Source organism: Benincasa hispida, chromosome 1 (assembly GCF_009727055.1).
Source record: "Benincasa hispida cultivar B227 chromosome 1, ASM972705v1, whole genome shotgun sequence".
NCBI classification, from domain to species: Eukaryota; Viridiplantae; Streptophyta; class Magnoliopsida; order Cucurbitales; family Cucurbitaceae; genus Benincasa; species Benincasa hispida.
In genome coordinates this window covers 34,296,994-34,324,199 of record NC_052349.1, presented here as the reverse complement: position 1 = coordinate 34,324,199, position 27,206 = coordinate 34,296,994, and the positions used below count along the sequence as shown (strand labels likewise).

General features: G+C 29.6%; 1 protein-coding gene across 1 annotated transcript; it reads left to right on the top strand.

The window, feature by feature from the left end:
• Window positions 1-20,578: 20,578 nt before the first annotated feature.
• LOC120089785 (basic blue protein-like) lies at window positions 20,579-22,488 on the top strand. Its single transcript, XM_039047184.1, has 2 exons — window positions 20,579-20,883; window positions 21,937-22,488. Exons 1-2 carry the CDS (start codon window positions 20,706-20,708, stop codon window positions 22,134-22,136), a joined length of 378 nt encoding a protein of 125 aa, XP_038903112.1. The 5' UTR covers window positions 20,579-20,705; the 3' UTR covers window positions 22,137-22,488.
• The last annotated feature ends 4,718 nt before the right edge of the window (window positions 22,489-27,206 follow it).

Below are 27,206 nucleotides of genomic sequence, written 5' to 3'. Positions count from 1 at the left end.
TCTCTTTACATTTCATCAAAGAAAAAATGTTTTCAACACCTCACATGATCATAAAAATACTTTTTATGGTCGTCAATTGGATAATTGGCTTTGCTTCAGTGGACAAGTCAGCTCTGGACTTCTTCTTATTCTTCTTCTTTTTATTTTTTCCTCTTCTTCTTCTTCTTCTTTAAGAATAAGAAATTACCCTCGAGTACATGCCAATTACCATGGTGTCTATTCTTTTCTCTCTGTTGATGGATTTCTCTCCGTACATCCCCTTTTCCATTCATCATTGTTTACTCTATTTTAGAGAACAACATGTCTCATTGTTTCTCCTTTCCCCTTCCTTTGCTATCAACAACAAGATCTTCATTGTTGTTATTGATCACGGTCTGTGCTATTGGGTTGTATGTCCTAAAACTCGTAGTTTGTAAAATTAAACATATTCTATTTGCAATAAAGAAGTTATTGAGGTTTATTCAATAAAACTGTTATTGAATATGTAAATTGCACTTATAAAAACTAAATCTAATAAACTAAGATCCATGACTATTACATGAGTACTTGGACTTTATGTGGAGACATAAGAGTGGATCAAGTTCGAGTAGATAGCCATAACGTTCTGTAGTATATGGATAAGGTTGGCTACCTTATTTTGGAAACACTATCGAATGCAGCCCACTTTGTATTTAGTACAAACGATGTGATCCTGGATTATTCATGTAGAGACGTGCGAGTGGGGACGTCCTATGCAAAGAGTTTGTATAAGACTAGATCGAGAAATAAGTCACTCTTACTTTATAACGTTGTTTACTATTTAAGACTGACTGTTTCAAAGCGATGATCTAAGTAACTTGACCTTAATCCTGTTTATTTAGGATCATCCTTAGATTTTCATGAGTAAGGGTTGACTCAACAACGCTGGCTCATTAAGCCTCCCATTTCGGGGATAAGACCGGGTAGATAGTTGGGGACATAGGGTGCAAGATAGAATTCACTCCTACCCACTTTTAGGGATAGTAGAGAGATCGTTCCCTTAAGTATTGACTCTGGGTCTTGAACAAGGGGCCTCACTCTCTCATTGGCCCAAGATAGACTCGGTTTGGTGATTGGATTATAAACCAATTATTCATTAGAGGATTAGTGGGACTTAAGGAGCAAGATATAATCTTGGAGGTAAAACAACTTTTGACCCAGCCGTTATTATGAACAATCGGTGAAGGGTTGACTTGCTAGTTATGGTTACATCGAGTGGACAGAAATATATCTACAGTGAGGAGAGTACAGCTACGAGCTTTAGTGGAGTGACCCGGTAGTTAACGAATGTTAATTAATTTGGTTTAAAGAGTTTAACTAATTAATCTCATATTGTAGGAGCTCATGATCGGTAGGTGCATTAGGTAAACTAGCTCACAAAATAGATTAAACCTTAGAATAGCGTGATGAGAGAATTTGAAACATTCAAATTCGAATTAAGGGAATTAGTAATTATCTACAATATAACTATACGTTTAATTATCGAAATAAACAAAATTGGAGAATTGGATAATATTTAAGTATGATTTAGATATTAATTACATGAATAGGAATTCATATTTGAAGAATTAGTGTTTAATTGATTTAATATTTGATATTAAATTAATTAAATGATTTAATTAATTATAAAAATTAATTTTGTTTAAAATGAATGAATTTTATATAATTTAATTATTGAATTAATATTTTCTAAAATTAATTTTTCATTTTAAATTTTGAAATTTAATTTAAAAAGGTGAAAATTTTAATTTTGTTCAATTTTAAATTAAAAATTTGTTGAGTGGATTTATCCCACTTCAACCTCTTATATCCCACCTCAAAATCCACTTACAATTGAATAACTTTGTGGCAATACCTTATGCAATATGATTGCATATAAGAGAGGATTAAAACAGATGAAGTTTGCTGAGAATTGGGTGTGGTTGCATGCTAAAATTATGAAGAAGAAAGGTTATTCTTTATATGCTACACCCAAACTAAAATCCTCCTTTATTCCCTTAAAATTCTACTCATTTTGGATCACAGAATCCAATCTAAGATCCTCGAGGATAATAGGGAAGATCAAGTGGTGGTCTACAATTTGTTAGTGAAGAAATTTGAGCTGGAATTTAAGGAGCGAGGAGTTCAACAGAGGTGTGAATTTAAGAAACCCTACTTATATTTTTATTTGATCTTGCATGTTTTTCTTTGCTAAAATTTATATAATTAGAGTGCTTAAGATCCTAATTTCTTCCGCATGTTGAATGTCACCACCATTAGTGTGATTTAAGCACTTAATTCACACTAATTTTAGCTTGTGGGTGACTTTCATAGGTTGTATGAAAATGAGTGTTGATATGGATAATTTCAGTTTTGGCATTAGATTTCTCTTCAATTCAATGTTAATTATTGTAATTGGCTCTTTGTTTATGGGTCTTAGTATGTGATTAAGTGTCTGTAAATTTGATAGAGTCAATAGAGTTGCAATTAGGTTGTAATTGAAGAAAAATCGAAGCAAGTTCAACAGTTGGTAGCAACAGAAGAAGCTATTGGCTTGCAGCGTTGCAACACTACCATTGGAGTGTTGTAACGCTATTCTTCAGCCAACCCAAAAATGAAGCAAATTCCCATGGCATTGCAACACTGGGATGAAACGTTGTAACGCTGTTCATCCCAGCCCAGAAGCCACACGCACAAATGGACTAGTTCAACCGGTTTGGGTCAAGGAGGCTCAATGTAACCACTTTTAGACCGATTCAGCCCATTTTGTAGCCCTAGAGATTCGATTCGGGTGGTTTGGGACCGATTTGGGTTTGTTTGCCTTTTTAGCCCCTTTTTAATTATTATTGTAATAATTTTGGTTGTATGTTTGTTCAAGATGCCAAAACTGGTCTATATCCGTGTGTATTTAATTATTTATGCATTATGAATGTATGTTATAATTAAATAAATCTTGTACGTGCATATAGTATGCCATGTAGATTTAAAATTCTGCCATAGGACAATTTAACTTAACCCTAATAGGATGATTTCGGTTTTTTCTAATCTCAAATAAGCTAGATCAAATTGTATCTTATGTTATTTTATCTTTATTTTTGACTCTATTCTATCATATTGAAATTCACCCATAACATTTAAAATTCTTATCTTAGTTGATGAAATTATATATATAAAAGAAGAAGAATAATAAATTTATAAAGTTTTGAAACTTAAACTTTAGGAGACTTGTAGTTGCCCAAAACAAATATAGAGTGATAAAAAAGGAGATACTGTCTTGGACTAAGAAGTCTTGAGCTCAATCCAGAGTGGTCAACTACTTAGAACTTATGAGTTTTCTTGGCACCCAAATGTTATAGGGATAAACAGGTTGTCTCGTAAAAATAGTCGAGGTGTGCATAAGCTGTCTCATGGATAACAAAAAAAAAAAAAAAAGTGATACATCAATCTCAAACATAACTCGAGTAATCTTTGATTACTTTTATTTTAAATCTTTGGGAGGGTAGGGAAAAATGGATGAATAATTGACTTTTTTTATTATACTTTTATTTTTTTCTATCTAAAGGAAAAAAAAAATCTTACTTTGAAATGTTCTTCTAGATCATTATTTATTTAGAGTAATATTTGGCTATAGCTTAGACTATACCAATCTCTATGCCTTCGGTCACAAAAGGAAAAAAAATATTTAAAAAAATACATTTTCTAGAAAAAAATTGTCATGTGACAACTTGTGACTGGAAAATTGTCAGAAATAACCTAAAAAAGTTTTTATCCTTCAAAACTAGCACCCTTTTAGAAAACTAGTTGAAATAGTTTATGTTGGTCCATTATGACCAAGATTGACCATTGAGATTTCAATAAAAAAAATAAATAAATAAAAATTAACCTTTTCATCTTATATCCAAACTATCGATTCACTTTCTCGATGGAATATAAGTCAAGATGAAGATTGATGTCGTATATCTTTTTCCAAATCCTACTTATTTTTTTTCCTCAAAGTTTGATCTTTCTCAAAATTTGAAAATCACCCCGAGATACATATGGAAAATCTAAATCCATTTGAAAATTCAGATAATTATGGAAACGGAAATTTGGAGTAAGATTTGAAAGATTAATTTGATATATGATGTTGGATATTTATAGTGAAAGAAAATGAAACTTTTATGAATATTTGAAACATAAAAATGAATTCAGTTGTGTAAATTAAATTTATGGTTGAAAACTTCAAATTGGATTGAAACCATCAAATTAAGATGATGTTTTATGTACAAATTTAACATGCATATAAAAGTGAAATTTGTAGTTTCTTCAATTTGAATGAGTTATGTTTGATTTTGGTCACGTAACAATTCAATTGAGTTAAATTTGATAAATGTTTCAATTTTTGTATTTATTTGATTTGAAGAGTTACTAAGTGGCTAGCCTGTAAATAGCAACTTGGTCTCCATTTGTAGTATTCCACTCCAAATTGAAAACTTCTCTCATTTCTTTCTTTCTTTTCATCTTGAGTTGAGAGCAAGTATCCAAGAGTTCTTCTAGATCTGATTAGTTCGAGATTGCAGTTTTACTGGACTTAGTCGTTATATCCTACTGAGACGATAGTTGCAGTCTGCTTGCAACTCGTGTAGAGCGAATAATTGTCTTTAGGACAACGATTATAAAAACAAGCATGCCTCGACTACCTATTGACATCTCCATAATATTTTGAGGTTCTTATGAGACGATCATTGTATCATACTGAGATAATCGTTATAGTCTGCTTGCAGCCCTTGCAGAGCGAATAATTGTCTTGAGGAGAATAATTATTAGAAATAGCATACCTTGACTACCTATTGACATCTCGATAATATCTTGAGGCTCTTAGTTATTTCAATTCATAAACGCCCTTATTATACTATTTGGCTTATTTTTTAGTTTCAACATTATTATTATATACATTGTGTGTATTGTATCTAGTTGAGGTATAATCAGTTTGCTAGTGTATTTAGTTCTTATATATATCATTTTTTTCCAAAATAAAATTTGGTAAATATAACTGAATTTGGAGAAAATTTGAAAATATGTAAGCTTTTGTATAAGATTTAAAAAATTACATCATATTTGAAAAAATTATGTAGAGTCATGATGTTCATTCTACAAAATTTCACCAAGAAAACTCAAAACCATTGATAGGTTGGATATAAGATGAGAAAGTTAATTTTTTTATTTAAATCTCAGTGGTCGATCTCAATCAGAAAGGACTAAAAAAAACTATTTCAATGAATTTTCTAAAAGAGTGCTAGTTATGAAAAATGAAAACAATGACTAACAATTTTTTCCTATAATTGAACACTTGGGTGAGTTGCACATAGAGAAATCTTCCCCATCTCCATCCTTGCCGCCTATTTCAATCCCTATTCTCACGAAATTTTGTGGGGATCGAGGTGGGGATCCCGGGGAATTCATAGGGATCAAGTTCCCATGGGAAAAAATTCTCAATTTTAATTTTTTTTTAACAACTTTAAAATTATTTATGTTGAACCTTAATGAAAATTTATTAGTTAAATGGGTCATTTTCAATGCATTATTTTTAAAGAAAAATTTATAATAATAAAAATAATAATATTTTATGTACAAAGATAAATTTAAAAATTTAATCCCACAACTTTTCAATTTTAAATACTACAAATCTAACTTTCTACTTAAATATTCTAACATTTATGGTCACAAAAGCAATAAAATTTTAAATATTAAAAACATGTATCTTAAAAATGTACTAAAATATGAAAAAGTTGAGATGAAAGGTAGAAAATAAGTAATCGTTGATGTTATGATTTGTGTGCGTACGTGCATGAATTATGGATATATGTGTTATTATATATGTGTCATATGTGTTAATTTAGTATATATATTCATTGAGGTAGAGAATCGGGGTAGGGACAGGGTCGGGAATGTAATTTCCATCCCCGTCCCCGTTTAGTCAATGGAGAAAAAAATCCTCCTCACTTTCTCCTCCATTTCTCGTCTAATCGAAGATTTTCCTGTTCGGGATGGATCTCCTCAGAACTTCGACCTTGCAGATTAAATGGCATCTCTAACTGCATTTGTGCAACTCAAGATGTACCATATTTTTTAAAAAATTTATTTATGCCCTCTTCTATGGCAGTTGTTGTTGACTTTGAAAACAGTCACCATTCACTTCACCTTTAAATGCGACTAACTATTCCTTCTTTTTATTGAGGTTTGTGCACTTTATTTATTTATTTTTATTTTATTTTTATGGGTAGTTGTTGACTTTGAAGTTTAAACATGCGTACTATTCTTTTTAGCTTTCATTTAAATGAGGCCTACAACATTTTTGGAACAATTTAAACGCTAAATTTTAATGTGATCATTATTTTGTTATGTAAGACTTAATATAATGATGACGTTGAAGTGATACTCCTTTGATGCTAAAATTGTTTGGAATAATATAATTTAATTGACATAAAATATGTAATAACGATTAAAAGATTAAAAATTCGAATCTCTCCCAACATATATAGTTGGACTAGACTAGAAAAAATCGAAACAAACTTTATTAATTTTGCATATTAAAAATTTAATACAAATATTTAATATAGTTTAAGTGGTTATTAAGTGTCCATTTTATTGTACGTTGGAATTTCTTTTTCCCCTATAAAATCTTAAAAAGAAAAAAAAACTGGAGTTTATGGAGTTCATTAAAAAGAATCTTTTCTATTAAAGTAGACAAGGATAATTTTTCGATGTTATGAACATTGTAATTATTTGTTATCTCATAGACATAAGAACCATATATTTGTTTGAATAAACTTTAATTTGTTTTCTAAGTTCAATCACTATATGAGAAATCGAATCATTCCATTTTTTTTAATGATAATTAAAACTATTATCTACTGAGCTATGTTCAGTAACTTAATTATTAAAATACTTTTGAAATTTTTAGTTGGGCTATTTTCAAATATAGTATAATTGACCAAAATGTTTATAAGTATAAAAAAATATCAATATTTATGTAATAGGTATTGATAGACTATTATTATCTATCACTGATAGATATTGATTGATATTTACTTTCTATCATTAATAGACATTGATAATTTACTATATTTAAAAATATTTCCAGCAGATTTGTCATTTAAAATAATTATTCTTTTTAGATTTGTACTCGAAAACCAATTTTCTTTGCTCGACAATCTCATTTGAAAAATATTCTTAGCTTCAATTAAACCTCAAGAACTATGAAAAATAGTTTTGTATATTACAAAATTTAAATTTTTTTAGTATATATTACGATATAGTGTTTGATGTAAAAAGATTATTTAACAACATAATTTAGTAGCTTCTCATTCATCCATTGCCTCTTGAAATATATTCTTAAATGTATCAAAAAATCGAAATAAAATATCAAATTGTTGAAAAGATTAACAAAATTCTCTTACAATATGACTTAAGCTGATTTTTTAAATTTATGGCAAGATGACTAAAAGTAAATTACCTAAAAATTTAAGGTCTGACTAGACAAATAACAAAATTTAAGTTTTCACTTGGAAAAATAGTAATAACATTTTAAAATTATAAAAATAGCAAAACGGATTATAATATTAGAAAGTAACGATTAACAATTGTCAAAACTACCCCACATGGAATTCTAAAAGTTAAGGGTTTCAAAATCGCTTGAAAATAACAAATACGCTCTACCTAGACAACTATCGCACGGCAAACAATGCATTCTAACAAAGTGTCTAATCTACCCTTACACGGTAATCAATGAATTTCAACAACTCATATTCATTTAAACCAAAACTCCAACCAAACATTATGCCCTAAAATCGTTCAACAGAAGAAATAGGTTGATCCTCTCGACAACTTCAAGGGAAGAAAGACCTTCTTGATAGCTTCCAACGACAAACCTTCTCAACACCTCTTCGACTTTTGCACGAAATCGAATATTTTTCCACAAGTATTGAATCTTAACACTTGCTTCTAGTCCTTTTAAGCCCTTCCTTTACTGATTTCCAAACTTTCGACATCGAAGCCCCTTCTTTACTGATTCGAGTGAGGGAGGAAGATCAAGTCTCAAATCTACTTTCTTCTAGTCCATGCATTGCGATTCCCAATCTTTCTTCTAGTCCATACATTGCAATCTGGTCTAACTCTCGTTTGCATGTTGAAGACATGAAAAAAATGTTGAATGAAACTGTTTATAATATATAAATATTACATTATTTTTTCAAAAATAAATAAAGATTTAACAATTGGTATTTTAAATATAAGAACGTGGTTTCATTTTTAAGTATTTAGATTCAAATCTTTTGGGAAATAAAATCTCACCGTCTTTTTAGGACTTGTAAACAGAAATGCATTATAGTTGTGTTTATATAATAGGAATGTATAAAACTAATATGTTTACGATTAATCAAATATTTCAAGTTATGAAAAAAGAGAAAATTGAAGGAAGAAGCAGAGCCAACGAAAGATTAAGAGTAGCTGGAATAAATGGTGGAAAAAAACAAACAACCAAAGGGCCAATAGTTCTCAACAATGATGACGAAGTATGTTTTTATTTTTATTTTCAAGGAGTTGTGAACATCAAATTTTGATCAGGTATGTAAAATAGGAACTCCAATAACTAGCAACAAACAAAAGCGGGAGGCTTCTACATTAGAGGTTAAAGTTCAAGCAAACAAACCAAGGACAAAGAGTAAGGTCAGGACTATTTGATTCAAGATTATATGTTAAGGGTTGAAGATCTTATAGATCTAAATTGTGATACAGACTGCGAAAAAAACAACTGAATCAAAAAAGAAAGGGAGAAAGGACGTAGTAAAGAAGAGCAGCATGAACTACATGAGGGAAAGGTATGATAATGTAGATTTTATGAAATTATCTATTAATTACAGTGTATTTATTAAAGTATTTACATAATATAATTAATAAAAAATGAAATAGGATGAACAAGATAATAATGAGTATGAAGAGGAAGAAGAGAACCTTGAAGAGACATATGAAAACGTGTAAGATGAAAGCAAAGACAATGAAGAAGAGAAGTTGCAAAGTCATGGGGAAACAATACTCTCAGAAAAAAGATCATCTAGTGGACAGTTAGACAATAGGATGGAAACAAAGAAAGGAAAAAAGGTAATCGTTTATGGAATGGATATGTATGAGGTATTTTTAGTTAAATATTTACTGGTAGTTGTAAATATTATGTAATAAACAGGTCAGACATGAAGAGAATCGATGAAGTTTCGCAGCGAAAGAGGATCGGTCCCAATTTTATTTTTTTTTTTCACAGAATCCCAATTTACATATCAATCAAATTATGCATAATCAATAAATTTACTGCTTGGAGAGAATTAGAATTAGGGTTTAAAGAAACTTACCTGCCCAATAATTCTTCATGTATTCCCTTGATCCCGATCACGAATCCTTCGTTCTGGGTTTCAATCTAAAAAAATACGGAAACCCAAATTAAGATACCACCACTTGAGAACCTTCTGTATTCTATTGGAATTGAGAATTAGCAGAAATGGTGGGCTCTGCTAGGTTATTTGGGAAGAGGGGGGAAAGGATCTAAGAGAGGAAGAAAAAAATCTTCATTTTCTTCTGTGTATGTTTCTTGTGAATCCCAGAGCAAATTACTCCTACCATCAGAGAATTGAGGAAGAAAATGACAAAACCAACACTCATCCTTACATTCTGGTTAAGAGAATTAATGGGAGGGAGTTGTAACTCTCTCCCTTTAATTAAATTAAAATTAAAATTAATTAAATTAAATTAATAATTATATATATATATATATATATATATATATAAAATAACTAATTATATGTATATATAACTATATTTTATATTAAATATAACACATAACCTATTGTATCAAATACAATATAATCTATAGTTTTATTTCTCTCACTTAATTATGAGTTTTTAATATAAATCACATTTATACTAAATTCAATTATATGAATCTCATCCATATAATAAATATTTAAATCATATTCAAATATTTAATTCCTCTCAAATAAACTTTATAATGTATCAAATACATTTCATTAATTATATCACATATAATTAATTAAATTAGTTAAATCATATATAATTAATTCCCCCAATTAATTTGTACAATTCAAATTAATCCGAAAATAATTCTCGATAAATCCCTGTTGAGTTACAGAGGGGACTTTATGGACCTGTAGATTGAAGTTCCAATGGTACTTGGATAATTAATTAAACTCTTTAATTAAATTTACCTAACATCTATTAACTGTTGGCCACTCTACTAAATACCGACAACTGCACTTTTCGCACTACAAATATATTTATATATCCATTGGATATAAGCAGTCAATAGCACGATGACCCTTCACAAGTTGCTTGTAAGTATAGTTAAGCCAAAATTATCATTTTGCCCTTGTAGTTACATCTAAATCCTTACATACCATTGATCCCTCTAATGAACAATAAGTCATAGTCTAAATATGACCAAATCCCTCTCGGGTCGAGAGAGGGTGTGGTTACATTGTTCAAGTCCTAAAATCAGCCCTTAAGTGAATAATTTATCTACTTACCCTGATATCAAAGAATGAGTGAATTCCGTCTTGTGTAGCTGTGTTCCCAACTTTCCAATCAGACGAATCCCCAAAATGGTAGGTATGTAGGGTTGGCAAACTGACCACTCTCACCCATACAAATCAAAGGATGACCTTCATAGGCAGGAGTTCACAACTCAATTAGGATTCAGGTCATGTCACCTATGATCATCATGGTGAAATATAAATCTTTATTATTGACGGCGTTATATAATGAGACTAGTCATTTCGTGGTCCGGTCTTATAAAAATTCTTTGTATAGGATATCCCCGCTCACATATCTCCATGTGAATAATCAGGATCAGATAATTTTTAGCACTTTACAATACTTGTAACATCTATAAAGCGAGCTGTATCCATATTGTCACCAGGATAAGGTACCCAGCTTTATCCATCTACTACAAACTATTTAGGTTATCATTTAAACATGATCCCCCATATGTCTCTACATATATGTTTAAATTACATAAAATAACCTAGGATCTTAGTTTATTGGATTGAGTGTATGCTCATAAAATAAAAATTATTTTATTAATAATAATTTGTTTATACAATGTTTACAAACTATGAGAATACAAGAGAGATTTAGGACACCAATCCCAACAAAATAAGGGAAAATGCAAAGTAACAACATGTCAAAAGAGAAAAACAATCGAAATGATAGATACACGTGAGGTATTTTTACTTAAATACTCTGTAATTATATTTACTATTAGCATATTATTAAGCTTCTGTTTACGGTCTATTTCAAATGTGTGAGGACTGTTTGTATATGATGGATAGTGCAAGGAGAAATGAGCCACTGGAAATAAACTTGTAAAAAAAGACTTCTGTAATTGACAAAATTAAGGAAAATTTAAATGAGGAGTTATATGAGAGATTTAGAGAAACTATTTTTGGCATTTCCTTGATTTTTCTATTACAAACCAATCTCCCCAACTGTTGTTACACCTAATATAAAGATAGTGTAAACCAAAGTCACCATCTTAGTTGAATTTCTTCGTAGGGGGTCAAGTACTGAAATTTGGTTTGAGAGAGTTTGCATTGATAACTAGTCTAAGTTGTGGTGAATTGTCAATCATTGATAAAAGTAAGATAAAAGGAGGAGGTAATATAAGAAAAATGCACTTCGAACATATGAAAACTGTGACTAGGTATTTCTTTAACATAACTTTTAATGTTATCAAGGCAAGATGTGAAAATGACAGGATAAAAAGGGCGAAGTTGTATTTCTTGGAAAGTTTTCTTCTCTTGAAACAAGATTTAGCGAATCTGAATATAGATCACACACTAATGATTGATGACAATGACCTCTTTTATAACTACCTATAAAGCAATACACAACAAAGGTAAATCAGGAATATCAATGGGGGGATTTATATTCCCAGTCTTAGCATGGGTATACGAGGTCATACCCACCTTGAGCTCGTAAAAAAATTTCTTTGCTAGGAAGGTTACTAACAATGTTCAAAGAATAGTAAATTGGGCTGCAGACAATCAACCCAAATGGAAGGATCTCGAGAAAAGAGTATTTGATTCAAAAGAGGTATAAACATCTATACAAACAAAATAGACATATGGTCTTAAATTCTAAACTATAAACTAACATCTTATTTCCTTGTTTACTTGACAGCTTGAAATTTATCTATTACTTGCAACCCCACAGGAAATGACTATAGCATATTTTCCCCCATTCATCGAGGAGGAAAAAAGGGTCCTGCAAGAGGTCGAAGAAGAACTGAGTAGATATAGGCTGAGAGAGAGTGGTTAAACTATCCTTGAATAGGACCTGGTTTAACATTTGACAAAGATGAAATGAAACAAAGATTTGAAGGAATAGAGAAGAATGGATGAAAATTTTGAAGCCATGAAGATTATTCAGCAAAGGTTGACGAAGAAGGTAGATGCTTTGGTGGAATCATTAAACAAACTAATTGACTACATGAAGACTCATCGACTGGTCAATCATATGCATCGACAAGCAATGTTCATGGTATGTAAACTAACTACACTGTATTTATTGTATTTCATAGTAAAAATCTATTATGAATTATATGGAAGTAGCCTGCATCCCAGTTCGAAAAAAAACTAGATGGTATTGAGAAAGAACATGAAGAGAAAGAAGAAAAGAAGGAATTAGTTGATGCTTCTGATGCTCCCACAATAGTTCGAAAAAAAGATGATGGAAAGGACGAAGAAGGCCTAGGAAACAAGGATTATGGATCGAAAATACCATCAGTAGTACACAAAGAAACATGCCATGGAGATAAAAACAAGGAGTTTGAAGAAACAAGAAGTAAAAAACCAGAGGTCAAGGTGAGTTGATATAAGCGTGTTACAAATTGTTTATGATTGGACAATCAAGACTTTGATGAAGAAATCAACGAAGTGATTCGATCAATTGATGAAAGAGAGATTTATAAGAAGTTGGAGAACAAGCGAAAGACAAATATTGGTATGTTTCTTCAAAACTGTAAAAAATTTAAATATTATTTTTTAACTCCATATTAAATAAATTATTTGGATTTTTTAACGTGTTATAACAGAATAACACTCCTAAAACTTCAACAACTAAGATTCTTGAAAAGATACAATTATTGTGGTACACGGGTCAACACCAACAACAAAAAAAGCAAGAGGTAAACTAAAACTAATGTGGATCTTAAACTTATAATGTATATATATACATATCTATAACAAATGTTGTTTCTTGAATAACTAATAAAATGTCAAAAGGAAGTTAGACATGACTGATAAGCTATACAACATTGATGAAAATAACCCTGCTACAAGGATCATACTCAAATATGTAAGAACAACTGATCTTGTAAGTTTGATCACTATTAGAATTTGTCGAGTCCTAACAATGACTAATTGTTTATTAAATGCTATTAGTTAAATGCAACTAAACAAGAGTTGATCATGAGGGCTAACCAAGAGAAGGCAAGAAAAGCAACGCAATGGGAACTAAAAAGGCAACTGCTAAAAGTGAATGATGTGAATCCACCAATGACAGATATATAGATAGATGAAATAAGAGGGATAATAAGAAAACCTCAAACCATGGATGAAAATACCCCCTTGGATGGGCCATCATTTGACTTGCACTTAAGTCAACCTGAACTTGCAATAAATGAACCAAGTGATTTTGAATTTTTATGTCATTCCCATTTTGGATTTTGATAGTAGAATACATTTAGATTTTGTGCAGCTATTTGGGCCAATTTTATAATCTTGTTTTGGTATATATTTTAAACTTTATAACTTTTTAGTAGAATTGGTTTCTGCATGGAACGAAAGGAATGTGTTGATATAGTTTATGTTTTGGTATACAATTTAACTATGTTGGGTTTTTAAAATAGAATAGATTTGGATTTAGTGCAGCTGTTTTGTACGAGTTTATATTCCTATTTTAGTATAACATAAACGTATTTATAATATACCATGTATTCCATTATTCCCATTCCATATGGGTATATGATGTCTGCATTCTAAAGTGTCCCAACTCATGGAACAATTTATCTGACCAACCCTATACTAAATAAACTCAATAAAATGGACTTATTAAAGTCTCAATCATCCAAAAGGCATATACATAAATTATTTATAATTTTAGGTGAATTGAACTTTTCACATTGCACATACATAAAGTTTAATAACAACAAACACACTATAATTATAAAGCATGTAGCTCAATTTCCAATTCCATTAACATAAATGAACAAGGAATGTATCAAGTGATTTGGACTTGTTATATCATTACTGTTTTGGTATACAATTTAAATATTTTGGATTGATTTCACAAACACATTGTAATTCTAAAACATTTTGGTCAATTTCCCATTATGAATAATTCAAATGACTGAACAGCCAACATAAATTAGTAATATTTAACTTTCAATTCCATGTATAATCATTGTTATATAATTATTGTTTTGGTATACAATTTGAATTTTGGATTTATTTCACAAACACACTGTAATTCTAAAACATTCAGCTCAATTACCCATTATAAATAATAAAAATGACTGAACAACCAACATAAATTAGTAATATTTAACTTTCAATTCCATGTACCATTATATTATTTAGATGAATATATATATTGAGTATAATTATAACCAAAAGTAAGATAGATAACAAACCACAATATCAATGCAAATGATAATTCCTTTCATAAAAGCCAGTAAGTTTGAACATTAAAGAAATGTTTGAAGAAGGAAACAAACTGCAAATTAAAGAAAAACAATATTAAAAAATATAACACTATAAGTGCATTCAATGACGTATGGGATCCTTACAAGACCTATAATTATGACCCCTCTACCACACCGACTACAATAGACTGTAGCTTTATTTTCTAAACAAGATGTGATTCTTTTTTTTTAGGCCTCCCAACTGGAGTTTGACATTAGGAGGAAGAACTGAATCATTGCCAACTGCATGAATTGCAGTAAATTGTTGAACATTTGCCAAAAGGTCCCAATGCCAACATGAGCAAGTATGATTCACAATTTTCACAACAAATTGGTTGGTGCGATCATGCAGTTCAAATTCATACTGGTTAATGGGGTATTACTGCAAAAAATAATAATAATAATAATAATAATAATAATAATAATAATAGTAATAGTAATAAACTTATATTTACACCATGTTGTCTTCTCATATAGCTTATAACATCACAAGGCTGACATGGGACTTTGCCATTCATTTTAAAAATTAACTTTGTACACTCAGCAACAATCCAAGATGTTGCTTGTCAATGATTATTTTTAACAATGTCAATATAACATTAATGGATATCGATATATTTTTGAACCATCCACACACCACCCCCTTTATATACAGATGCACGTAGATACCGCCCACTAGACAGATTCTTGCAACAAATTTCAAATGAAGTTTTGTTTGACCTAGTAGTAGTAAGTTCAAAATTGTTTTTAAGAGCAAGCACATAAACTGCTTTCTTCAATACAGACTTGCTCCTAAAAAGGAATACTAATTTGAAAGGACTCAGAATCTTGAAAATCAACGATTTCAGTGTTGCCTTCAGAAGATTGGGAAGAATGATCAATATCTACTAATTCATTATTCAAATACAGTTTATTTCCAGTGTTTGGGGCAACAAATGAGACATGGTCAACCACTATAGATAAATAAATTTGGGGGACTCTGATAAAGTTGACATCAACTACAAAATATCTTTATCTTCAACAATCCTAATAAGATTCTAATTGACAAAACCAATTCGGTACATTATCAAACGAGATATAGTTAACTTACTTGAGGGAAAAAGTTTACCTTGGATATATTCCACAAATTGTTGGAACGATAAATTTGATGGAATATGTGCATCAAAATTGCGAAAATCATGGTAATGAGAATTCTCATCCCATCGGCCGTAAAAAAGGAGTCTAATATGTTGTAAAGCCATAGCAAAAACAGTAGCTTGTGAAAGAAACCACAACAAAACCTAAATCGATAAACATTTTGTGTAAGTAACAAAAGTTATAACCACGATAGAGACATTTCTTTTTTCCAAATCATTAAAATAATAACAAAAACAGTATATAAAATAATTTAATCCTTCAAGGATATGAGAAATATACAATTAATTTATTAAGAATATATGTATAAAATTATGAAAAAAAAAAATTCAAAGATTTGAATAAAATCGAATATGTAAAAAGTAATGAAAAACAATTCAAAGATTTGAATAAATTTGAAATTTTATTAGATAAAATAAAATTTGATAACATATATTCTTAAACTATAAACTTGGTAGAAAAAATTGGATATTTAGTTAAGACGAGACTAATTCGAAAAATGGTTAAACAGAATCTAAATTAATAATAAAATATATAGATTACGTTAACTACAGAAGAAAAATCAGTAGGACAGTTGCTCATATATGATTCTACACTTACATGTATTTGTAGTTTTATCAATCACTTACGAACCAAACAAGGGCAAATCAGAGATTTAGAAATTTGTGGTTATGTGCATGTCACGTGAGTTGCTATAAATCTTATTACTTGGCGGTTTTTCCATTTTTCAGAACGAAACCTTAAATTTTGCTGTACGCTCCAATTTTCCAAAATTTGACCGCTTTGGGTGTTTGGTAAGTTTGATTATAGACCATATTAAAATTACTTTCTAAGATTTGTTCTCTACTAATTCTTAAATGTAAATTTTTGTAAAAATGAGTGGTTACCCGTTTGCTAACAAGTTAAAAATGTTTAATTCTATTTTCATGAATTAAATGTTGTTTTGAAATTTAGCAAAATGAGCTAACTTATTTATAAATATAGTAAAATTTTACTTTCTATCAGTAATAGATCGTGATAGACCCAGATAGACATCTATAAGTGTCTATCATTAAAGTAATAAATGTCTATCTGGGTCTATCATGGTTTATTATTGATAGAAAGTAAAATTTTGCTATATTTATAAATATTTTCAATAATGTTGATATTTAAAACAATTTTTTTAAATTAAAATTAATTTTATATGTTTAGTATATTTCTCCAACAATTAAATTTTATATTCTAAAATTTTAAATTGTTTAGTTCTACAACACCATTAAAAAAATCGCACCTATTTCTCTTATATTGAATAAAAAATTTTATGCCTAACAAATAATCTAGAGCAACAAAAACATAAATTTAAGTTCAAAGCAAATATGATATAAAATTTTAAATAATTACTTAAAAATATAAATTAGCAAATAAAATTATGAATTTTAATAGTAAGTCTAATCTTGTCCTTGTTTTTAATCCCAACGATTTAGCCTTTTTTATCAAACACTTTCCACCTATTTTTCATGATTTTTGAAATTTACCTAACATTATTTTTCTTTTTCTTTTTTTCCTTTTTTAAAAAAAAATTTCAACTATTTTCTAAAAATACAAATGCAAACTTCAACTAAACCTTAATGTGATACCTTTTTTTTAATACAAAGAGATAGGAGATTTCAACCACTTACATCTTAATTAATGTTAACATATTATGGACGGAGTTAATACAGGCACAGGGGCTCAAGTTCTCCCTCAACTTTATGCTATTTATATATATAACTGACTTAGTATCAATACTATTAGTTAATCTAGTAGTAAATTTGTCTTCTTGGTCCATCTAGACCAATTTTAAGTCTCACTCTTTATATTTGTATTTTAATATTATTTTTACTGAATTATAAAATTCCGTCAACAAAATTTTTGAATCTATTATTGAATACATCTATATATTTATTGAACTATATTCATTTTGACGTTAATATGCTGATGGTCTACTCACCTTATATTGCTTTATTTTGAATTTTCAAATCAATAGAATTTTCAACCCATGATGGGTTCAAAGATATGATCAATAATCTCTCACCAACCCAACATTTGTCATCCATTTTGACAAAATGGCTACATATTCATGGTGGTGGGAGTTACATTATTTATCTATTGGGGCCAAGTGGGTTATTGGAGTCCACTTTAAGTCTAATTCTCCATTCCTTTTAAATTGAATATCAGTAAAGTGTTAGAATTAGAGTCAATAGATTGAGAAAAAAAAAAAAACAGTTGTAGAATTGAAGGCCTAATTTTCAGCATAGTTTAAACATCTGGTTAAATTTACTTTTATTACTTTTTAAATTACTTTTAATCCTTTAAAATCAATTTTAATAATATAAAAATTATATTTAAAAATATATTAAACATTTAATTATTTTTTAGTGATTAACAGTATATTTCGAAATAATTTTTAACCATTTGAAATCACTCCCAAATATAAATATGATTGCATTTTTTCTTATATACAATGGATGGCTTCCATTCTAAGTCTATAATTTTTTTTATGTTGCGGTTCAAATACAAAAAAGTCTAGATACATTTTTTATAAACCTATTCAGCTAAATTACTAGAAAATATAGTTCACATAATACATGAATCCTTTATTTTCTCTTTTAATTTTTTGCACGACTTTTATTTTAGTACAATAACAATTGGGAGTTGAGGGATTCAAACCTTTCACTTCTGGGATAAAAAGTTATGTCATTACTGTTGAGTTAAGCTCGCTTTGGTATTTTTGTTCGACTTTTTTTATCAGCTTCATACCCCATAATATATTAAGCTACATTTATTTAATTCACTATTTAATAAAGAGTCAAATATCCAACATTCCGTTCAAATTGCCATCTCAAATATTAAAAAAAAAAACTGCACAACCGATTGAAGAGAGTCTTAAGTGTTGGAATTAATTATCAAAACGAGCTTAGTTCAACTAACATCGATATATGTTGAGGACCAAAAAATACGTAGTTTAAATCTCTTACCCCATTTAACTAAAAAAAGTGTTGGAATTTAATAGATTAATTTTTTAATGGATAACAATTTAGGTTGTTAATTTATATGTATTATTGTCCGGGTACGATAATATCAATATTATCCTCCACGAATTTCAAACATTTTAGAAAAAAAAAAAGAATAAAAAATTAGAAATACGAAAAGACACAGAGAAAAAAAAACCATATTCATGTGTCTTAAATGATTTTTTATAAAGCTGTTTTATTTTCAAAATTCAAATGGCTATAGTAAATAATATATATGAGGTTTATTTCTACGTGTTGTTTCCATTTTCAATTATAAATAGATTTATTTCAAATAATATGAGGATATCATATTTTATCTTAATTTATATAGATGTGTATATATGACAAAATATGTGAAATATATATCTCAATAGGAATGAGACTAAATTAAAATATAAAATATATATATCATAGAACGACTTTAAATCTATACTTGCTCTAAATACATTTCGAATAAACTCTATATATATTTGAAATAAAGCTCAAATTTATACGTACAAAATGAAATGTAGATGGAAATTAGAGATTTGTAACCATAATTATCTATTAAATGCAATTTACTGAAATTAAAGATTTTGAATTTTAAGTCAAATTCTTGAAATCTATAAAAGAAAGAAAAGTTTATAATTCGATCGAAAGAAATATATTTCAAGAACAAGACCTCCTAAAATCAAGGAAATAATATACAAATCTTACATTAATAGAATGTAAAATAAATTTAATAAATGTCACTTTAAAAAGTCAAAAATCGGATTGATGAGTAAAAGAGAACAAAATGGTATTACAAATTTTCAAAAGAGTCATATGAAAATGTATTTTGTTCAAAATTATAAGTAAAAGCTCCTAATAAAATAATTTGATTTTTTGGGATATTTATGAAATATAAGATGTAGAGAGAATTTTCAACATAAAAATCTCATTATCGAATTATCTAAATAGGGCCCATTAACTTCCAATTACTAGTGTGATCTATTGAGCAAATACCAACCCACTGACTTTAAAAAATTATGGGAAATCCTAGGAAAAAATCTATATATATAATTTTTTTAGCTTGAACACGATACTGAAGGGAGAGAGGGATTAGTAAGTACATCCAAACATCTCAACTTAAGTTAACACATTCATAACACTCTCATCATACCGCAGACTCTGAAGAAGATTCATATTTATGGTCTTCAATCTACTATGTTCTGTTTTAGCCTTCTATTCCTCATCTAATAATGAGAGTTTCCTATTGAGTTACACATGCAGTTTAAGAAGAACCAAGCCACATAGACTTTTTGATAACGGTGTAAAACTATACTTTCATGAATACAGGTATTTATTAATAAATGTTGATTTTAGCTTACACCCATGTATAGAACCTTTATTGATCATAATAGAATAAATTTTATCTCGAACACCTAAGATATCAATTTTGAGCATAATTCAATAGATAAACGACTATTCTACCGTATGATCAGTTACACATGTATATCATTATGGATTAATGAAAAAGCTAGGTGAGTCCACTTGATGAAAACCTACCAAACCCACATTCAAATTTTTTTTCCATGTTCATCATAATTACAAGGACCCATAAATTTTATAATATAAAGTCTTGTGCTCTTTTGATGATCCCTCCAAAACCCCTTCTACCCATTTATTATATATAAAAAGGGTGACCCTTCTCATCCATTATTTCCATCACCATAATTCACTACATTATTCCATAGCCCTTTGTTATATTTTTGTTTGAGAAATTTAGAAGAACAATGGGTGAGGGAAGAGGCAGTGCAGTGGTGTGTGTTGTGATGGTCTGTGTGTTGTTGATGGTTCAATATTCTCAGATGGCTCATGCTGCAGTTTATCCCGTTGGAGGTGCTCAAGGCTGGACCTTTAATGTTGCCTCCTGGCCCAAGGGAAAGCGTTTTCGCGCCGGGGATACACTTGGTAACGTATTTTTAAGCATTTGTAAAGTTATTTCAAATTAGCTTTTGATCTAGTACCTGTATGCTTGATATGACATTTTTGGTAGAAGTTTACTTCGAAACGTTTTTCCTTTTTAAATGTCTTACTATAAAAATTATAGAGAAAAAAGTCACCTTCTCAATTTTTGAGTAGTTTTTACTAATACATCATTTTGGTCTTTAAATTTTAAAATATACATTATTAGTTTTTGAGTTTTGTAAAAGAAATGTTTAGGTATTGGCTAGGCTGCACCTATCTTTATACAGCCCACCCAATTATCCAATAAAAATTTGTTATGTGGTAAATATTTTTTTTTTTTTTTTTAAGAAAAATGAATTATTTGTTTATTTTATTATGTAACAAGAAGGATTACATGGGATATAGATGCAATCTAGACTATATTTGATTACATTGGTCTTTTATTTGTAAAATAGGTTTAAAAAGATCCTTCTAGCAGCAGTAATGGTAAATCCAAACAGAAAATTGATTTTTTTTTTCTCTCAACGGTAGGAGCCATATTTACCTTATGTTTGCACAATATACCTCACTATTTCTTTAAAAAATGGTTAAATAAGTCTTATTTCCAAAGTTAAAATAATTAGAGAAATAATCTGTCGTATCATCCAATACTCTTCCTCAATTGTATATTTGAAATATGTAAAAAAAAAAAAAAAATGTAATAAGTAGAAATCAATATTAATTAGAGAGAAAATAACATTATTGCAAAGGTTTAAACACAGGATGACCTCCTATTTCTAGTATCATGTTACATCATCAATGCATCCAAAAGCTTAATTAGATGGATGAAAATAAATTTAATATTATATCATCTAAGAGGTATTTCAAAACAATAAAATATCTCACATTTTGTTTTATGCAAGGAAAATTATATGAAAAAATTTGAACGTAGAAACTCCTGATCTATAAGACAACTAAATCAAACAATATTAAATTACTACAAAACCCAAAAATTTAAATAATCATTATTGGACATTGAATAATTTTTTCTTACAAGAAATGATTTGGTTTGTACAGTATTCAACTACAGCCCTTCAGCACACAATGTGGTGGCTGTCAACAGAGTGGGTTACAATAGATGCATAACTCCAAGGGGTTCCAAAGTTTTTCAAACAGGAAAAGATCAAATCAAGCTTGTGAAGGGACAAAACTTCTTCATTTGCAATCTTCCTGGACACTGCCAAAGTGGAATGAAGATTGCCATTACTGCAATTTAAAATACCCTTTATATTATTTACCATCTGGCTACAAGAGTAGTCTATTTCTTGGGATCAAATTTCAATTATGATTAAGTTCATTAATTAATTTCAAATGTGATTTTGAGATTATTATTGCTCAATCATATTAAATTTGATGTATGACTTAGACACTCATGGAATAATGATTTTAAGAAAATATATGAGTCTTTTTTCTAGTTCAAAGTGTGCCTTTTGTTACGAGTTGTAGTGTGTGAGGTCATGTTTTGCTTGATATGTACCGTATGGAATAAAAAAAAATTAAATGCATCAATTACTTCTTCTATGAGTACTTTTTTATATCAAAGTTGAACCATATATAGTGAAAGTGAAAGTGATGTGCACCTCTTTAGAGGTGAGATGGATTAGACTGTATTATTAAACCTAATTCAACAGACAAGACACTATATTTATCCTTTGAAAAGTTTTGATAGTTTGATCTACTCCTTTTAATGACCGAACTAATGTTGCATTTACCTCCCTATAAATGTAATCAATCAATGAGAATAAGGAAAATGCAAGACACACCTCATTACGATTATACTAATTGTGTTTACCAGACTTTGCGATGAGAATATCAACTGTGAGTCCACTCCCAAATCTATATTCTTGTATGATAATCTCATTACTCTAAAAATGGTCTTCAATCCCATCCAAGGAACCTTGTTGAGGAAAAGGAATATTTTGAGTAGAAACAAAGATTTTCTTTAATATCACGCGTGTATGCGTGCCTGCGTGTGCTACAAATCCAAAGTTATTTCACGAGACTTGAATAATATGTAGTAGACATACAAATGAATCATGTTCAAGTAATAATCTAAAGGGTCTATAGTATAATACTATAGATACGACCCACTTTGTAAAAGTTACAATTGTTGTAAAATGTTATAAGCAATGTGATCAAAATTGTTCATGTGGAAACATGTGAGTGGAAGTAATCTATACAAAGAGTTTGTATAAGATTGGACCGCAAAATATTTAATCTGTCTTTATAACCCCATTGACTGAAGAGATTAATATTTCATAGGATAATCATGTAACTTGATCTCAATCTTGAATGAGTTATGGACTTCTATCTATGAGGGCAGTCATTTGATTTGTATGGATGAGAGTGAGTCAATTTGTTGACTCAATAAGCCTACTATTTTGGAGATTTGTCCGAGTAGAAAATTGGTTACATAGCTACACAAGATGAAATTTACTCATTCGTATCTTTAGGGTAAGTAGAGGAGTTGTTCTCTTAAGTGCTAATTCTAGGTCTTAAACAAAGGGTACTCGCCCTCTCATTGGCTCGAGAGGAACTTGGTTTATGGTAGAACCATAGACAGATTGTTCATTAGAGGGATCAATGTTACTTGGATTAAGAGATAATTATAGGAGTAAAACGGTAATTTAACCCAATTGTAATTACGAACTACTCGTGAAGGATCGACTTATTGTAATGGTTAAATCCATGGATGCAGAAATATTCTAGTGTGAAGAGTACAGTATTGAGTCTTTAGTGGAATGATCCATAGTTAATGAATATTTCATTGACATAATTAAAAAGTTTAATTAGGTAATGTCGAATCATTAGAGCTTCTAATCTGTATGTTCATTAGGTTCTCCTGCTATCTTACAACGGGTAAACAAGGTCCCTAGTTTTTTTTAAAGAATTTGAATTGTTCAAATCAATTAAGGGAATAATACTAATTGTATATGATACAAATAAATAATGTAACATGAATATGATTCATGTTGGGTTTTTTACCCTAAAACTCATAGATAGATGTTGTTGAGATTGATGTCCTAAATCTAGTGTATCTCGTGGTTTGTAGCTTTGTTAACACAAATTATTTATCTAATAAAATCAGAGGTATTTTATTTGACATTTAGACAACATTAATTTAATCCAATAAACTAAGATCCAAGGTTATATGATGTCACTTAAACAGTATGTGGTTGACATACATGTGGTTCACATTCAAGTAATAACCTAAAAGATTTGCAGTATAAATGGATGAAGGTTGGATGTCTTATCCTGGTAACACTACGGATACAACCCACTTTGTAATTGTTACATGAGGTGTAAGTGTTACAAACAATATGAACCATATTGTTCATGTAAAGACATGTGAGTAGGGGTTTCTTGTATAAAGAAGTTTATACATAGACCAGAACACGAAATAACTAGTTTCTCTTTATAACACCGTTACTTGAAGAAGGTAATATTTCACTAGGATGACCATGGGAGACTTGACCTTAATCCCGAGTGAGTTGTGAATTCCTGTTTATGACGGTAGTCCTTTGATCTATATGGATGAAAGTGGCCAAGATAGCCGACTCAACAAGCTTACCATTTGGGGATTTGTCTGATCAGGGAGCTGGGAATACAACTACACAAGATGAAATTCATTCATTCCCATTATTTGGGAAAGTAGATAAATTTCTCCCATAATAGCTGATTCTGGGTCTTGAACAATGAGGCGTCAAGCCTTCACTGGCCCGAGAGGTGTTAGTTTATAGTTAGACTATAAACTGTTTGTTCATTAGAGGAATCAATGGTACTTAAGGAGTTGGATGTAACTGCAGAGGTAAAACGACATTTTGACCTAACTATAGTTATAAGCATTTGTGAAGGGTCATCGCTATGTTGATTGGTTATATCCATGGACACAAAAATATATCTACAATGCAAAGAGTGTAGCTATCAGTCTTTAGTAGAGTGATAAATACTTAAGGAATATTGATTAATTGGATTAAAGAAGTTTAATCAATTAATCTCATATCATTAGAACTTCTAATTTGTAAGTCCATATGGTTCCCTTGTGAGCCCATTAAAAGATAGTAATGAGGAATGATTTAAATTGTTCAAATCAAATGAGAGAAATTAATATTAATGAGATTAGTATATAATGATTAATTATAGATACGATCTATAATCTAAACTATATAAGAGAGATATATTTGAATAAAATTCAAATATTAGATTTATATGAATTGGATTCATAAAGAGATGTATACATATAAGTGTGTGATATTTATATGTTAATTAACTCCATATTTATGATTTAATATAGTTATTTAATTGATTAATTAATGGTTAATTAATTGATTAAGAAATAATTGAGATAGGAGGTTAGTATAAATATATGATATTTATGAAAATTAATTAAATGTATAAATTAAATAGGATTGAATATATGGTCATTTAATTAATGTGCTAATTAATTAAATAAAGGTTAATTAATTAATTAGCACTAAGGGTATATAGAAAAATACCTAGAGAAGGGATTCACCCTTCTGCATATAAATATATCCTTATGGCCCATTTAGGCAAGGGATTTTTATCACACAAAATTCTAGCCTCCAACCTCCACTTTCTCTCTAACTTCTCTCTAGAAATTCTCTTCCATTTTTCCTCCTAAAAGTTCTTGGAGACCACTCTTCCAAATTGTTTGGAATCCTAGAGAATAACAAGGTAACTTTATTGGTGGTGTCGTTCTTCTTGGAGAAGTTCGATATCATTGATAACGGTGTAAAAGTAAAGCTAGAGAAATCTACAAAGGTAAGTTTTCATTTCTCCTATTCTTCCTCTTTTCTAGAATGCTTATATTTTATTTGAATGTTTATCCTATAAATGCATGTTTTTATTTTACTTTTTTTGTTTCCATAAAATCAAATGTCTAAATGCAAGGCGTTCACATGCTTCCGTGGGAATTTGATCCTACAATAGTAAGTGTGATTAATTGATTGTAATCAATAAAGAGTTATCAATGTCATTTCAATAAATGTTATTGATTGTGTTATATTTTATTTGTCTTGATAACCCTAAATCTAATAAACTAATATCCAAGGTTGTCTTATGAGTCTCGAACAGTATGTGGAGGCATACTGAAATCAACATTCAAGATACAACCTAAAGGGTCCATAGTATAGGAATAAGGTTGGGTACCTTATCTTGGTGACACTATGGATACAACCAACTAAGTATTTGATACAAACACAATGATCCAACGCGTTCTTGTAGGTGACATGCGAGTGGAGGTATCCTATGCAATGAGTTTGCATAAGACCGGACCACAAAAGAGTAAACACTAGATGTAACACAATTGACTCGTTAGGTTTCTATTTCAATAGGATGACCTAGGCAACTTAGTCTTAATCCTGAGTATATTTTGAACTTCTGTTCACGAGGGATTGTCCTTTGATTTGTATGGGTGAGAGTGACCAGTTCGCCAACTCAATAAGCCTATCATTTTGGTGACAAGATCGAGTGGGAAGTTGGAAACATAATAATACAAGATGGAATTCACTCATTCTCGACTATAAGAAAGGTAGATGAGTGTTCCCTTAAGTGGTGTCACCAGGACTTGATAAAGGGCCTTACCCTCTCACTGGCCCAATAGGTATTTCTGTTTAATGATTGGACCATAAATAGGTAGTTTATTAGAGGAGCATTGATACTTAAAGATACAGAGGTAACCCAAGGGTAAAACAGTAATTTGACCCAATTGGTGTTACAAACACTTGTGAAGAACTAACTTGCTGTTATTGGTCTACCTTCATGGATACAGAAATATATCTATAGTGAGAAGAGTGCAATTGTGAGTCTTTAGTGGAGTGTACCCACTATTAACAAATATTGATTAATTTGGTTAATGAGTTTAGCCAATTAATCTCATTTTGTTGAAGCTTCTGATCTGTAGGTCCATAAAGTCCTGTTGTTAGCTCATTAAAGGATGTTAATGAGGAATTGTTTGAATTGTTCCAATCAATTGAGGAAATTGTATATTGATATGATTAATATATAATTAATTATAGACGTGATCTATAATTTAAATTATGTAAGAGAGTTATATTTGAATTCATTCAAATATTAGATTTATATGAATTAGATTCCTAAAGAGTTGTATACATATAAATATGTGATATTTATATATTAATTAACTCTATGTTAAATATGATTTAATATAGTTACTTAATTGGTTAATTAATGGTTAATTAATTGATTAAGTAATGATAAAGAGTTGGAAGAATATAAATCTGTGATGTTTATATATATATATTAAT

Excerpts from the sequence above, each read along its gene's own strand:
- LOC120089785 (XM_039047184.1), top strand. The coding sequence starts at position 20,706 with ATGGGTGAGGGAAGAGGCAGTGCAGTGGTGTGTGTTGTGATGGTCTGT. Across the intron at positions 20,884-21,936 it reads TCGCGCCGGGGATACACTTG|TATTCAACTACAGCCCTTCA; the intron begins GTAACGTATTTT and ends TGGTTTGTACAG.